This window comes from Triturus cristatus, chromosome 11 (genome assembly GCF_964204655.1).
Source record: "Triturus cristatus chromosome 11, aTriCri1.1, whole genome shotgun sequence".
NCBI classification, from domain to species: Eukaryota; Metazoa; Chordata; class Amphibia; order Caudata; family Salamandridae; genus Triturus; species Triturus cristatus.
Genome location: NC_140594.1, coordinates 419,898,789 through 419,913,805, shown reverse-complemented (window position 1 = coordinate 419,913,805; position 15,017 = coordinate 419,898,789). Strand labels below are relative to the sequence as shown.

General features: G+C 46.1%; 1 protein-coding gene across 1 annotated transcript in view; it reads left to right on the top strand.

The window, feature by feature from the left end:
* Positions 1-509: 509 nt before the first annotated feature.
* The window catches only part of LOC146784359 (all-trans-retinol 13,14-reductase-like), a 174,866-nt gene continuing 160,358 nt past the window's right edge, over positions 510-15,017 (top strand). Inside the window, exon 1 of the mRNA XM_085636189.1 lies at positions 510-755. Coding sequence (XP_085492315.1) covers positions 590-755 — 166 coding nt within the window. The 5' untranslated portion in view covers positions 510-589. The remainder of the gene's footprint in view (positions 756-15,017) is intronic.

The window sequence follows — 15,017 nt, the reverse complement described above, 5'->3', positions numbered from 1 at the left end:
CTCATTTTAATGAGTACCTGCACTTATTTTTTCCGATTTAAAGCACTGGTTGTTAATGCATTTGGAAACATTGGTGGATAGATATATTTCACTGAGAGCGCAGCAAGTTGCATAGTCATGTGTCGCATCCATACGGCTGGTTTCTTTATTTTTCTTTTTTTTAAAAAGAGGGAGTACGGTACACCTTTCTTGCAGTGATTTTCCAGCCTAGCCTTTCCGGGGAGGGGGGGGGGGGTGAGGGAGGGCGACTACAAATCCCAGAATGCTAGTGTTATTGGATAAAAAGTAGTGTGATCTATCACATAGTCGTGTACCAAGTGATGTGCAAGGCTCTTTCTTCTCCTGGGGCGAGTACCACGAAAACTCTCACGTTGGCCGATGCGATGCACGAGTCACTCTTAACCTCGCAGGACTTTTCAGAGGCGAAGTAGAGCTTCACTAGTGGTTGTAGTAACTCTCCTGTTACTTTAACGCAAACAGGAAGTGGCGCCTGGAACAGAGGCCAAGCCTTGCTACTGAGGCCCTGCCCTCCACCGTGCACTTAAAGACTAAGAGATTGAGGACGCTTGAGATAACACCTGCCGGCAGCATGTGGCTCCTGTACCTGGCATCAGTGCTGCTACCCCTGCTCCTCGTCGTAAAGCTATGGGGGAGGAGGAAGAAGCGCTCCCTGAACCCATTCGAGGCGGATGCCCGGAGACCCCCAGCCCCGCTCGTAACCGACAAAGCTGTCCGAAGGCAGGTCATCAAGCAAGGTAAGCAGTCGACTGCCTCCGCCTTTCAGGCAGCCTTCCGGAGACCCCGGCACGTGACGGTCATACTCCCCGCGCACGCGCGACAGAGGCGAACCTTAAAGTGCGGCTGCCCGTCATTTGATTGGAACCACGTGTCCTAGCCCTGAAGTGAAGGTTTTATTTTTTGAGGGTCGCGACTTGTTTCTGTTCTTTATAAACATAACCGTTGTGCTAGTGAAACTGTCTGAAAAGGACACTCGGGGGCATATTATCAAGATAGGCGATACAATTATCGCCGCTTTAGCGGCAGAAAACTGCCGCTAAAACGGCAATAATGGGCTTGATAATATGCTCTATGGAATTCCAGTTGAAGCCCATGTTAGATGGCCTTCACATCTAACATGGGCTTTTCAATTGGAATCCCATAGAGCATATTATCAAGCCCATTATCGCCGTTTTAGTGGCAGTTTTCTGCCGCTAAAGCGGCGATAATTTTATCGCCTGTCTTGATAATATGCCCCATGGTCCGTAAACTAGACGTTAACCTCCCTCGCCTATCACTTCTGTTTTAGCGCCGACATCCTGTGCGGATGTCCTCAGATTACCTGACAGAACTGTAATTAATAATTAATCCAACGAGTTCCTAATAATAAACCCAAGAGCGGGTGAAGCAACCGTGAGTCAGCAGAATAAACCAATCCAGCGTTAAAACAGTTCTGCTGGTTAATGCGACTGTTGTTGGTGTCTGGTGAAACTGTCTGAAATAGTCGCCCAGCCTGTAAAACAGTACAGACCTTAACTCCCCCACCCTCGCCTGTCACTGCTGTGTAACACAAACATCCCACACTCTGTCATCAGATTACCCGAGCGTCTTGTATTTTTTCAACTGAGTTGTTAATAATTAATCCACAGTGCCCTAAAGTGTGTGTGAGCAAATAAAATAATCGAGCGTTAAAATTGCTCAGTAAATTAACGCAATTGTTTTTAGGAAGCTCAGTTGGTTACATTTCAGTTTCTACGAGCTCTCCATCACTACACAACTAGGTAAACTTCAGTCTCTAAGAGCTCTCCACTGCTACACAGGAATGGAGAGCTCTTAGAAATTGAAGTTTACCTAGCTGGCGTTCTTCTGACGTTTGAAAGTTGGACTAAAAGTGGCTTGTAATTAACAGCAAAGGCAGGTGCTTTCGGAGCTCTGTGTTGGGCTTATGAGACAACATTTGTTTTGTAGCTAAATGCCTTCCATGACAGTCGTGCAAAAATAAAGCAGCTTAGTTGTGCAAAAAAACACAAACCTAAACAAAGCTGCCTCCAAAAGGCAGACGTGTCTGAACGAACTATTGACTAATAAGCGAGTGTCTGGATGGATGTAGACAGGTTAAATGGCTCTTACAGTCTGGGGCCCTTAGACAGCGGTAGTGATAGTGTTAAGACAATGCAACACCAAAGGATGATGGACGGAATTCTGAACTTTGTCAAACATTCACCCCCAGTCACAGATCTGGGTTTAATCCATTGTTATTTTGCTTGTCATGCCATTCCAGTTTAGACCTAGCCATATGCAAAGCAGTCTTGACCCTGCTCCCCATGGGAACAGTCCAGCTCGAATTGCCAGGTCAGGTCCTCTCTGGATCGGAAAACAAGCATCCTGGGACCCGTTTCGGGGTATTACGCCTCAACAGCGGAACTCCAGCTCGAAGTGCCCTGGTAGGCATTGCTCAAGGTACGAGACCTGGGAGGAGTGAAAGCGCAGTATGGGCCACCCACAGATTGTTCCAGAGATGCCAAGGGCAGAGTTGGGCTGCCCTCTCTCTGGAAGCAATGGTGATGGGTAGCAGGTAGTTGCTGGGACAGAATGGGCAGATGGTGCCACCCTGGTGCAGTCCCACATGTGATCGGAATCTATGGAGTTGCTAGGACCTGCAGTTTGGGATTACTTTAGAGATGGGATGGGAGGAGACACCGCTATAGCTCCTAGAGGTTGTGCCTGGGATGCTGAGGTGGAAGCACTGTTTCTGTAAGTGGCAGTGCTTAGCTATGCCTGTGAGGATTCTTTTATGATCAATCACCAATTCAAATATCCAATGCAGAATGTGTGACTGCACAATATTTCTGTGGGCTTAACCATATGTGGCAGTCTAATTGCCCGATTGAAGCACCTGGCAAAGACTAAGGGGGGTGGGGGATGAGCCAAAGCAATCCATGGCTGAAAAGGGCGAGCAAAAGCTGCTCACTGTGTATGTTTAGTTATTGTGCTCAACTCTCTGTAGCCAGACCGAAGAATAACATCTTGAGGCTTGCTGCATTTCGTGTGCAAAGGCTTGTTTTATCTTGACCGGAGCCCCTGCAACTCCCAGAAGAAGAAAAGTAGGGACCAGAGCTTTAAGTGGGATGAAAAAAACTGGGGGGTCTCTCAAAGGGGCGTGGCCAATGTAATGAAGGTTGTGGCTTAAAAACACGTAAGCAAAAAATCTGTGCTTAGCATAGTGTGCTGCCCAACTTGTATTGCTGTTTCTGTCATTGCATCCAGATATATGATACAACAAGTAACATCATACCTAAAGCAAGTCAGGACTATTGGCTTTGTCAATGGTTGTTAGTTGCGTAAGATAAACAAGCAGCAACTATGGCTTGTATATAATATTGAAAATGCTTCCACTTAAAGCCCTGGTGACACTACGGCAGTGTTGCTGCTCCTGAGTTTCAAAAAGAGAAGGGAAATCCAGATAGAAAATGACTCTCTTTAAAGGATTTCCCTTCCCCTACAACGCTCACCTGGCATGACGTCATGCCGTAACTTCTCCACAAGTGAGCAGTTTGAGCACGCGCACATCCATGTGCCTGCTGTCACTGCAGTCCTGAAAAAAATGGACCGCCTCTGCCAGGGTACAAAACAGAGCCCGATAGAGACCCGTTTCGAGGCCTCTTTTAAACAAGCATTGGCATAGCCAATAGGTCTCGCTTTTGGGACCTTATTAGAATTTAGTTTTGCAGCACAATATCCTTGGTGCAACAACATCAGCTGTTGCATGGCTAAACCGCGTACCTTATAAGTGTTTAGCCATGCAACAGTTGATGTTGTTGCACCAAGGATATTGTGCTGCATAACTAAAGACTTGTAAGGTCCCAAAAGCGAGACCTATTGGCTATGCCAATGCTTGTTTTTTTACCAATGAGAAATGGTAAATGTAGCATTGTTCCACGTGTTAGTGCGTGTTTGAGGCACCTCGATAGGGTAGTTGTGAACTGTTGCTTTATAAACATTAAATGCTGTGCATTAAAATTGAATGTTTGGACGGCAATAGAGAATGCATTTTCCCCCCTTGTAGTGCATGTTTTAATATGTATGAGAGCCCTGGTAATAGATAACGAATGACCTGTGTTGTTGCTGGGGCCTCACTGTTCTTTCTGCCTGTTTTTTGCGAGCGTTGCGGAATGTGCTTCCTTGAGATAAGCACAAGTGTTATGGGGCTCCCTTTGCTCGACCAGAAGAATTCCTTGGGTTTGCTTTTGAAGTGGAGTGGGGGGCGGGTGTTTTATGACCCCTCCGTCCGTCTGCTTAGAAACCTTTTGCAGACGTGAGCTGCATCTGGTGCCGCGTTAGAAGTGTTGAGCCAAGATATTTACTGGTTGTGATCAACAAAGGCTTGTATTTCTGGGAGTCCTAATAATATCTGATGGCTTTTTAACTGTTTCCTCCGTTGATATGAGAAACATTCTTTGGAGTTAATCCTGACGTGCCCTGAAACGCTGCTGGGAGGACGCTGTGTGTCCAGATACTGTGGCCGACCCATCTTTGCTGCCTTCACGCCTTATTGAACTACCGGCTTTAGGGAGGGCGGGACTGCGAGGACCAGCTTTCCAGCGCCTGGAGCAACATCGGCGCAGCTGGGTCCTCTTCCCTGGCCCTCCCCCTTGTTAATTGCAGCGACTCACGGCCCCTGCTTCGCGGGTGCCGCTCGGCGATAAAAACCCGTGGTGTGAGAAACTCTTGTGTGCCCTGAAACGCTGCTGGGAGGACGCTGTGTGTCCAGATACTGTGGCCGACCCATCTTTGCTGCCTTCACGCCTTATTGAACTACCGGCTTTAAGGAGGGCGGGACTGAGAGGACCAGCTTTCCAGCGCCTGGAGCAACATCGGCGCAGCTGGGTCCTCTTCCCTGGCCCTCCCCCTTCCTGCTCCCTCCGGACAAATACGGCCCACTCTCTCCGCGCTAGCGGAACGCGCGCGGAACGAAGCGCGGTGCGAAGCCCGGGCCAAGGGCGGGCCCGTTGTAGCCCGTTGGAGCCCGAGAGAGTCTGGACCGGGCCACCCCCCTTTCATTCACGGACTTACGTGTAGGTTTTAACTGGGCTTAAAATATACATTGTATGCATTTTGTTGGCCGACAGGGCATAGCTGGTGTTAGGCTGTTGATCGACATAGCTGTGGGCGCTTTAGCGCTATTCTGTCATACATCCTGTTGTTAGCGTAATGGCTACCAAAGCGGGCAGGAACCTCACTCCAAATGCTAACCTTACGGGCACCCTAGACAATTTTATAATCAGAGCAAATTCAGTGATAGACCAGGGCATTGTTCTCATGGAACGAAGAGTTTCACAGGAACTCGCACTGGCTAGACGATCATCCCTGGGTCTTTTTGCTTCTGCTTGCACCCCTCGAGCTATGGAGGGTACTCCCAACTGCACAGGTGTTAAACCATCCACACTCCCTTTGACCCAATTTATAGACGACACACCTCAAAGTGATACTATGAGCTGTGATGATTTGCCAGCATCACCGAAAGCTAGATCCCCTCCACTGCCGAGCTCTGGTCCAACCCTGCGAAAGAAGAAGGATAAAACTCTGGGGATGCTTCCCAAAACTAAGTCCAAAGCTCCTAGTCGGAAAAGAATTAACCCTGGGGGAACCAAAACTATTAAACACCGGGTTAATATAACCACTGCGGCTCCCACTATGCTCACTGAAGACTCAGAGACCTGTACCATGCACCCAGATTCTATTCCATTAACGGTCGATGTAAGTGCTCCTCCTAACATCTCACTTCAAGCTGATGGGGCTGTAACAATTATGCAACTAAATTCATTGCTGCATACCCTACTAGATCCCCTGGAAAAAAGGTTAGACAGTATAGCATCTCACCTGGCACTGCTTGAGACTCATATTAAGGGTACATATGGTAACGTTTGTAATAAAATACAATCGCAATGCTCCTGCAATTGCACCCCTAATAGTAGGACAGACGGGATATCGCATGCTGTTTCTTCCAATTGCTCAAACACCCAGCCACTGAACAACCCCCCTGTAGCAGCACAGGCAGCTCCTGCTAATATCCCCAACCCCCCTTCATTACAACACTAAGATAGGCTCTTTGATATCCAACACCCTGTCCCCAACATCCCAGAATTGGTTCCTGCGACAAAAGGTAGTGTTAATGGAAGACCGATAAGGAGGGGAGGAAAGGGAGAGGTACCTGGGCCCACTACGACAATTGACTTACCTCCTGAAGCAAGCCCCTATGTGGCCATACTCACAGGGGTTCCTGAAATTAATGGAGCTACTACGGAGGATTTTAATTCTTTGAAGAACAAGACGATGCAATGGCTGTGCACCCATAGGCCCCTGCCCCCTCATGTTAGAAGTGAGATTATCATGGTCAGAAGGGTGGGTTGGATAGGACACCCCCCCAAAACTCTCCAAGGTGACTGCGTTATAGTTAACTTCAGGGATCCTAGAACAGTGGAGTACATCTGCAGGTGGGGATCCTCCCGCTCAGAAACTAAAATTGCAGTATGCCCACTCACATCTTTTTACCCTAGCGAATCTCTGATCCGGCTAGAAAACAAATGGACCCAAGTACCCTACTCCCGTTGGGGGCGTGGCGGGAATATAAGGCTAGATGCTTATACCCTGCCCCGCCCTCTCACCCCCCTTTATAACAGGTTCAGCCATTTAGATTAGGTTGACTGACTGGCTAGGGCAACAGATGGAACTCAGGTCCCCGATCAGAAAGGGGTAACTCGTGAAGGTAACATGCTTTCCTGCAATTGGGAGCTTTCTTCCTACCACGCAGGGACTAGTACTGGTTCCTTTTTAGAGAGAACCTGCTGTAGTATTAGTGAGCCACATCTGCCAGCAAAACTAGTTAATGCTAGTACTGCTCCTGTTTACCCCACTGAACCCAACCAATTGGAGAGTCCATCCCACCCGCCCGATTTCTCTCCCCCATCCATGAGTCACGTTCAGCATATGACTATAACTTCCTGGAACGTGGCGGGATTAAGTACTAAGCTTAAGTGCCCCGAATGGGGCACTTTTGTAGATACTTTTGATGTGATTTTATTTCAAGAGACTTGGGCTAGGGAGGGAGCCCATAGATTGGGGTTCGTGGCTTTTAATATTCTGGCGCGTTGGGGAGGCATTGGTCGGCCTTCCGGCGGCCTGACCACGTGGGTTGGTATTCATCTGGGCTGCATAGCAGAACCAATTCAGACCAACTCAGATGACATTTTATGTGTCCTAATGACATGGCCATCCTCCTTTAAACTAGCACTAATTAATGTCTACTCACGTCCTACTGCATTGGCAAAGGAATCAAACACTATTAGGGAACTATCAGTTTTTCTCGATTCCTTGAATCGGGAAATCCAGTATATAATTGCAGGCGACTTCAATTGCCATTATGAGCCCTTAAATGGGGTGAACGAGGGGGCCCTGATGGAAGAGGATGAGTTTTGGGGAATCCCTCCCTGCAATTCTGCTCCTGCAAAGGCTTGGTCTCCACTAGCCACACAGATTATGTCCCTTACACTTCATAACTCGGTTAGGGCGGTTAATGGCAGGAAACCCTCGGATATCCCTTCTAGGTGTACGTATAACAAAAAAGATCATGAATCCCACCTAGACTATGTCATGGTCGAGACCAGGCTTTGGCCAAAGATTGTGGATCTGGAGGTATTGTTCAGGACGGATAGTGATCATAACGCCCTGGTGTTAAAGTTGGAATCCCCCCAAGTCTCAAAGAGACCAACTGAAGTGCCTAATGACCCTGGCCTTGTTTTATCCACCAATAGGCGGCGTGTCAAATGGGCGAAACTGCGAGAGAAGGGGGATGCACTTTCCAGCCTATATTCAACCATTCTCCCCTTCCTCACTATGGCAAGGGACATTTGGTCTTCAGGAGAGTACTCTGTTCCATCTGTGAACTTGCTAACTCTTCACCAGGATCTGGTGGATACGCTAGCTGATACCTTTAATCCAATTGCAACAACTAACAAACCTATGGTGCCCCGCCCTTCCTCCTGGTATAATGCTGCGTGTAGGAAGTCAAAAACCAAATTGCTTAAAGCACTTAAGGATGGTACTGATAGCACAATTATATGTGCTCTTAGACGTTCCTATAAGGAGGTAATGGAACAGGCAAAAATTGCCTGGGATTGGGAGCGTTGGCACAATCTTGCCTCTGCACTTACTAACAAGGAATCGCGGAGCTTTTGGGCAATTGTGAATACAGGGTCTGCTGAACCCCGCAATGCAATTGAAGTAAACCTAGATCCAGGGGTTTGGGAATCCCATTTTAAGACTCTTTACGCAGTAACTTCCGATTTAGATCTCCTGCCCATACAACCACCCACACCTGGAGATGATGAAGACGAGGTTCTGGAATTCACCCATGAGGATATCACCATTGCCTTGGGAAAACTGATGTGGGGCAAAGCACCAGGAATAGATAAACTTCCATGTGACATGTTTAAGGAACAACCAATGATTTGGGCCCCGTACCTGTGCGCTTTATTTAATACTATCCTGCGAGGTGCAGAAGTTCCAGGCTCATGGCTGGGAGCCGAAATTATACCCATTTTCAAAAAGGGATCACCCTTGCTCCCAGTAAATTACAGACCCATCAGTCTCATTGATGTCCCCCAAAAAATATTTGCACGACTTATTCTAGATCGTCTGCAAGAGTGGATCAATGAGAATGAGATTCTGTCACCTTACCAGGCTGGGTTCAGGAGCAAAACATCTACTACGGATCAGATTTTCCGCTTAGTAATGTTGTATTGGAAGACTGTCACAATAGAGGGTTGCAGCCTCTATATGGTGTTTGTTGATCTCCGTTCAGCATTCGACACCGTGCCAAGGGGGAAACTTTGGGCTGTTCTCCGGGACTTGGGAGTCCCCAATGCACTATTGGAAATATTAGTGAGATTGCATACACAGAATTTTGCACAGGTCAGGTGTGCGAGGGGAGGAGTTTTGTCTTCGAGGTTTCCGGTAAACAAGGGAGTTAGGCAAGGGTGTGTCCTTGCCCCTACCCTGTTTTGCCTATATGTGAATGGGTTGATATCCTGCCTGGATGCAGTACTAAACAACGACGCACCTAGGTTGGCAGGCAAGAAAGTCGCGGCTATAATGTTTGCCGACGACACTCTTTTACTATCTAAGTCACCCATGGGGATACAGCGCATACTGGATGGTTTTCATAAATTTTGTATCGATCATGGTCTACAGATCAACGTAGACAAAACTAAATTTATGATTTTTAATCCCTCTTCATGCACCAGACCTCCCCCTACTTTGGATGCAGTCTCTTTAGAGTGAGTGCAGACCTTCCAATATCTGGGTGTCACACTGAGCGAAAACCTTTCCTGGGCTCCCCATCTCTTAAAATCACAGCTCAAACTGACCCAAACAGCGGGTGGTATATTGAAAATGAATAATGCCTCTACATTTAGGCCCATAAGCCCAGGGCTTGAAATCTATAAATCTAGGGCAAGAGCAGCGGCACTGTATGGTGGGGAACTATGGGGGCATGTTGTGAGCCCAGAAATAACCAAAGCGGAGAATAGATTCTTGAGGCAGTTGCTATCGCTTCCACAAAGCACTCCTCTTATTCCTTTAAGGCTCGATTTGGGTTTATTCCCAATTCAGGAGGAACTATCTATTAAACCCCTTAGATGTTGGAGGAGATTATGGCTAACTCCTGAACTTATTCAATACAGAACTGAACTTCAGGAAGTACTAAATTTGAGCAAAGCTGTGCAGATTCCCTGGCTCTTTTATGTCAAACACGAACTAGTGACAATGGGCCTTGCAGACATGTGGCATCAGCCAGCAATTGCCTGTAGTGAGATCTCGGGGAAACTGTTTACCCAGTCTTATAGATCTAGATGTACTAGCGCATGGTTGCATGACTCATGTAATGGCTCTATGGTAAATTCATTCTTAGAGATAAAAATTGTATACTCCTTTGAGGATTATTTGAATGTAATTTACCCTGTACTGGCCAGAAAGCTATATATCCAATGGAGGTTTGGTTGCCTCCCTCTAGCATGCCTCACAAACAAGTGGTCTAGTACCCGGGTTTCGAAATGCCCAGGCTGTGGCACGGACATAGAGAATAATTGTCACATCTTATTCTTCTGTCCTATGTACAGTAGAGCCCGGAAGTACTGGATTGTACCGATTTGTAGGAACCTGGGCTTTCGCAAATATGCAGATGCACTTAGAATCTTTAAATCGAATACAGCAGGTCATATTGTGTTTGCTCTTTCGAAGTATCTTCATGCATTCTGGATAAAAAGGAGTTTTATAATTCGAAACAGTGCCTAGACAAACTAGGGTTTATCAGCTTTGAATTTTAGTATTGCTGTTTTTACATTGTGTATTTTAATGTACTGTGTTTTTTATGCTGCTTTTATGGCCGAAACAGGTCGAAATAAAGTATTATTGAAAGTTGAATGCCTGGATATTGTTCAATATATACTTTAAATCCTGATTCAAGTAAAGAAAAAATACCCCTGTATTCCTTTGCTTATGTCTTTCCCTTGTAAGCTTAGTGCGCATTTGAGCCCCAGCCCTGTTAGGAGCGGAAAGAAGATTGGGGCACAATTTGTTCCTAGACTACTTGTGTCTGGAAGCGGTACTGTTGGGAATGTCAAGCGTAGTACAAAATTACTATGATAGTTGGTTTTAAATGACTGAACGAACACACAAGTACTGTACAACGAGCACATTGACCCATTGCCATGAAGGTTTCAAATAACTTAAAGAAACACACGTAGTGTAAAAAACAGTACATTGCCCCACTGCCAGAGGCGCAACACGACAGAGGTGTGACGCGTTTTCACTGTAGTGCGAAACTATGAAGAAATGCATTTCAAATAACAAAGACACATGTTTCAAATAACTTAAAGACACACGCGTAGTGTCTAAACAGCATATTGGCACGTTGCCTTAGGCATCGCATGGTAGATGTGTTGAATTTTCCCAACCTTGTAATGAAAAAAGCATTGGCAATGCCAATGGGTTTCGCCTTTGGGCCCTGTTAGCATTGACAATGGTTTTAAGTTTCCCTGATCTTGAATCTAAATAAAAAGAAAAAAAGCAGCGCAAAAGTGTTTCTTTTTATTAAGCGGGTCTGGGAAACAACAGGAGGGCATGGGGTGGAAGCAGCATGGTAGGAGCAAGTGGGGAAAAAGCAACACGAAGGGCAGGGAGTCAGAAGCAACATATACGGCGGGGGTGGTGGAAGCAACACGAAGGACTAGGGTTGGGAGAGTAAAAGGAATTGCGAAACTGAGTTAGAACAATGCAGACATATGGGTAACGGGCAATGATGACGGGTATTACTTAATTTTGTAGAAATATAAAATTCTTCAAGGTTCATGGTCTGAAGCATGAATAGTGACAAGACAAATGTATTTTTGAGCAGGCACAATGACTTGGGTCCCAAAATTTACAGCAAGCATAGACAGCAATGTGTGTCAGGTGCGTTTGGGATGAGGTAAGCGTTGGAAGGATTTGAGAATGACGCCATGACGAAAGAGTCAAGAGATCAAGCGATCCCGGTGAGACGTAACGCACAATGGGTGACCATGTTTGTTTGGACACCAGACCTGGCCTCAGACTCTGTAGTTTACTCAATGTGAGCAGGCTTCGTTTAAAGTGCAATTTTAAAACAAGTCACGAAAGCGAGCGCACACGAACCATGTTCAGAAAAGGGGGGAGGGAGATGCGAGCAGAGCATATGGTGAGCACTTTCGCGGCCGCTTTGATGTTCAGTGGCCGCGCGGCTCACTGAGAACATCAAAGCGGCCGCGAAAGTGATCACGCAGGCGGACAAATGGTGCACGCGCCCGGTGGCGCACATGCACTGTAGCTAGAGGCCTGCAAACGCCACTAGTTTGCACTTTCAAATCCTGCTTACTAAAAATCCTGCCAGAGCAGCGCTAAAGCGCTGGCTCAGGCGAGAACTAAAAACTGCAGGGGCTCAGTACCTGTAAGACCCGGCCCACTTAAAGCCCTGGAAGGGACTATGTGCAGGGACTTAGATCAGAGTAGTCCGATAGCAAATAGCCTTGTAGACATGACTAACGAGGCCTTGTTCCGAGGGGTGCTTGGACAGTTATGGCTGAGTAGCTCAAAGAAATATTTGAAATATTCCTTGTACAGCAATGCAAAATTTGTTTAATCGATCCTCAATTTAAACAGTTTAATGTTCCAGGTTATATATTTAAATATCGTAAACTAGCTTTGAATGGATCTTTATTGGCAAAGCTGTGTGTATGGCAGTGACCAATTTGTAAAAAGGTGCCAGAGCCCTGGCCATGAGGCCACTGAGCTTGCACTTCCCTTTACCCGTAAACGCTGCCAATGACGGTACCCAAACACCTCTTTCGCCTGCAAGTGCTACAGTTCAGATTATTCGAGGTCCCCAAAACTAAAGGAATGGCTGGGGAGGTAGGCATTAGTAATTTTTTATGTGTATTGTATTAATGAACAACCGTTGTTCTGCTCATATCTAAATTAGGTCAGCAGCGCACCATGTGGGAGACTATCATATGTGCGTTGTTGACAATTAAGTGCCGGTGCCGAACACCGGAAACCACCAGCTCAAATTAAGCAAAGGTGTGTGGGTTTCATAGCATAGTGTACTTAAGGTGTTGTGGGTGCATTTGCTTTGCTATGAGTCTCTTGTCTAGAATTGCCAATGTACAATCGATCAAGACCGGGGCAGATCCGTGGGTCTTAATATTGCAGTCTCTTCAAGCAAAAATTGGATTGTATTGACAATGTCTAGCTCCAATTACTAAACTATGTGGAGTGGTTGAGATCATTACATATATCAATTCCTGGGCTGTGGTCCAAAGTACAGAAACATACTGACTGAGTGATACTGCTAAAAATTGAGCTGCTTCAGTGTAGTTGTTGGAGGGTCTCAGACTGGAGATGCAAGCATGCTATAGATGAGGGGTTAACTGATTTTTGCACACAGTTAGCATCTGTGGCCGAGTAAGGCAGAGTGAGACAGATGCCAATTAATGCATTGTAAGCAGCTACCTTAAATCGCCAACATAAGTGACCATAAGAATGGTGTAAGGATAGTTGTTGCTAGATAAAAGGAAGCACCCAAAAGGCAAACTATAATTTTGTCTCTGGTTTTGAAAAGTCTGGGAACTGCAAGAAGATGATTCCATACAAATGAAGACCGAGGGCATGTTCTTGTGCTCACACCTATAAACGTGTATTTGTAACAATGGCGATGCTATATGCCCAACGGGACTGAGGGTTAAGCTACCACACGCAGTGGTGATGGTTTTGTCGTGTACAAGTATGGATTATTGATTGCTCAGGAGCTGGCTTGAGCTACGTGAGAGGAACTGTTCGCTCACGAGGTCAGTGTACACACCACCTTGGTGGTTATACGGGCTATGATTAGGATTGCCTCAAATGTGTGACTCGGGAAGAAAATGTTATTTACAATGTATTGATTGTCCGCTAGAAGAAAGAGTATAACTGTGGTGCATTAGACAGATGACTTGGGGAAATAGCCTTTACAACGCAGGCACTACTGCGCATCATTTACAACGCACATGTCTTGGCCATGCATGCCTTTACCACGCATGTTAAGTATAGTTAAGGTAAGTATATGTGTGTGTACTATGTGTGTCTGTGTGTTTGTATACACATATATGTTATGGGGTAGGTATTTGTAGAGGATGATAAGGTACTTTTTTAACGGTTAGAGGTGGGTAAGAGTATTATATTGTAAGGGTGTTTTTAGGGTTTAGGAGTTGGTAAGGGTATATGGGGGTGTAGTAACTGAGTCCAGACAGTTAGTAGAGTTTCAGGAGCATTTATTGTAGTAGTTACAAATCCAGGAGTTCAGCCTCACCAGGAGCAGCCAGCATGCTGCTCAGCCCTTCTCCAACTGTAGGTTCTCACTCCCAACATTCTATCTTACATCATTCAGGGAGAACTCCACTGGCATAGCATGAACCATATTAGAAGCAGGATACTACATATCCTCCTTCCTTCCATAGGAAAACAGAAAAGAACACTGTAGCTGAAACTAGATGAACGAAAGAGAGAAGAGAGAACCAGAGAAACAAGAAGAGCAGTGGGAGATACGAAAGAGAGAAGAGAGAACCAGAGAGACAAGAAGAGCAGTGGGAGATAGAGTAGAAGTAAAAGCCATCAATGACTACCACCTGCCCACCTACTGGCCAGACAGGTATGCGAGGAAGCAAGTCAGAGCAGGAAAAAACCAGAAGACAGAGAAGAAGAGAAATACAAATGATTACACATACTTCTCCATCACATATTGAAGATCAAATCAAAATAGAGAACAAGACTGGGCTATAGTGTTGACAATAAAACATGAAACCTAAAAAACAAACGCCCAGTGTAACGTAGACCATGCACTATGGAAATGGGACTGAGACCCAAACCATACACCCAATAAGGGTAACAACTCGCTTGTGCAGGGGTAACCTCTAGAGGAGGTAAGGCATTTTGCACTGTTGCAATAAAGAAAACACCCACACTGTAAAACGTGCACAATGTAAGGTCAAATGTTGTGCACAGTAGTAATGACAGTAGCGATAGGAATGACACCAACCCTATACCTCTCAGGTGGAGGTGAAAACAATGTGCACCGATCCAAGGGCAAACAACCCAAAGGACGCACCTCGTTCAGAGGTAAGAAGACTGTGCACAGTGTCGATAGGACTTAAAACCTATGAAACAAAACTCACATGGAGGTATGCGAGGAGGTGCACTGCGTGAGGGTACTAAAATTGTGCACTGTACAAAAGGGAAGACACCCCATGGAACCCACCTCATGTGGAGGTAGGAACGTTGTGCACTGGTTGAACACACCTCATGTGGAGGTAGGAACGTTGTGCACTGGTTGGGTAGCTAAACACAGAGTAAAGACACCTCTCATGGAGGTAATAATGTTGTGTTCTCCGTGATGTGACTGAAACCTTCACAACACC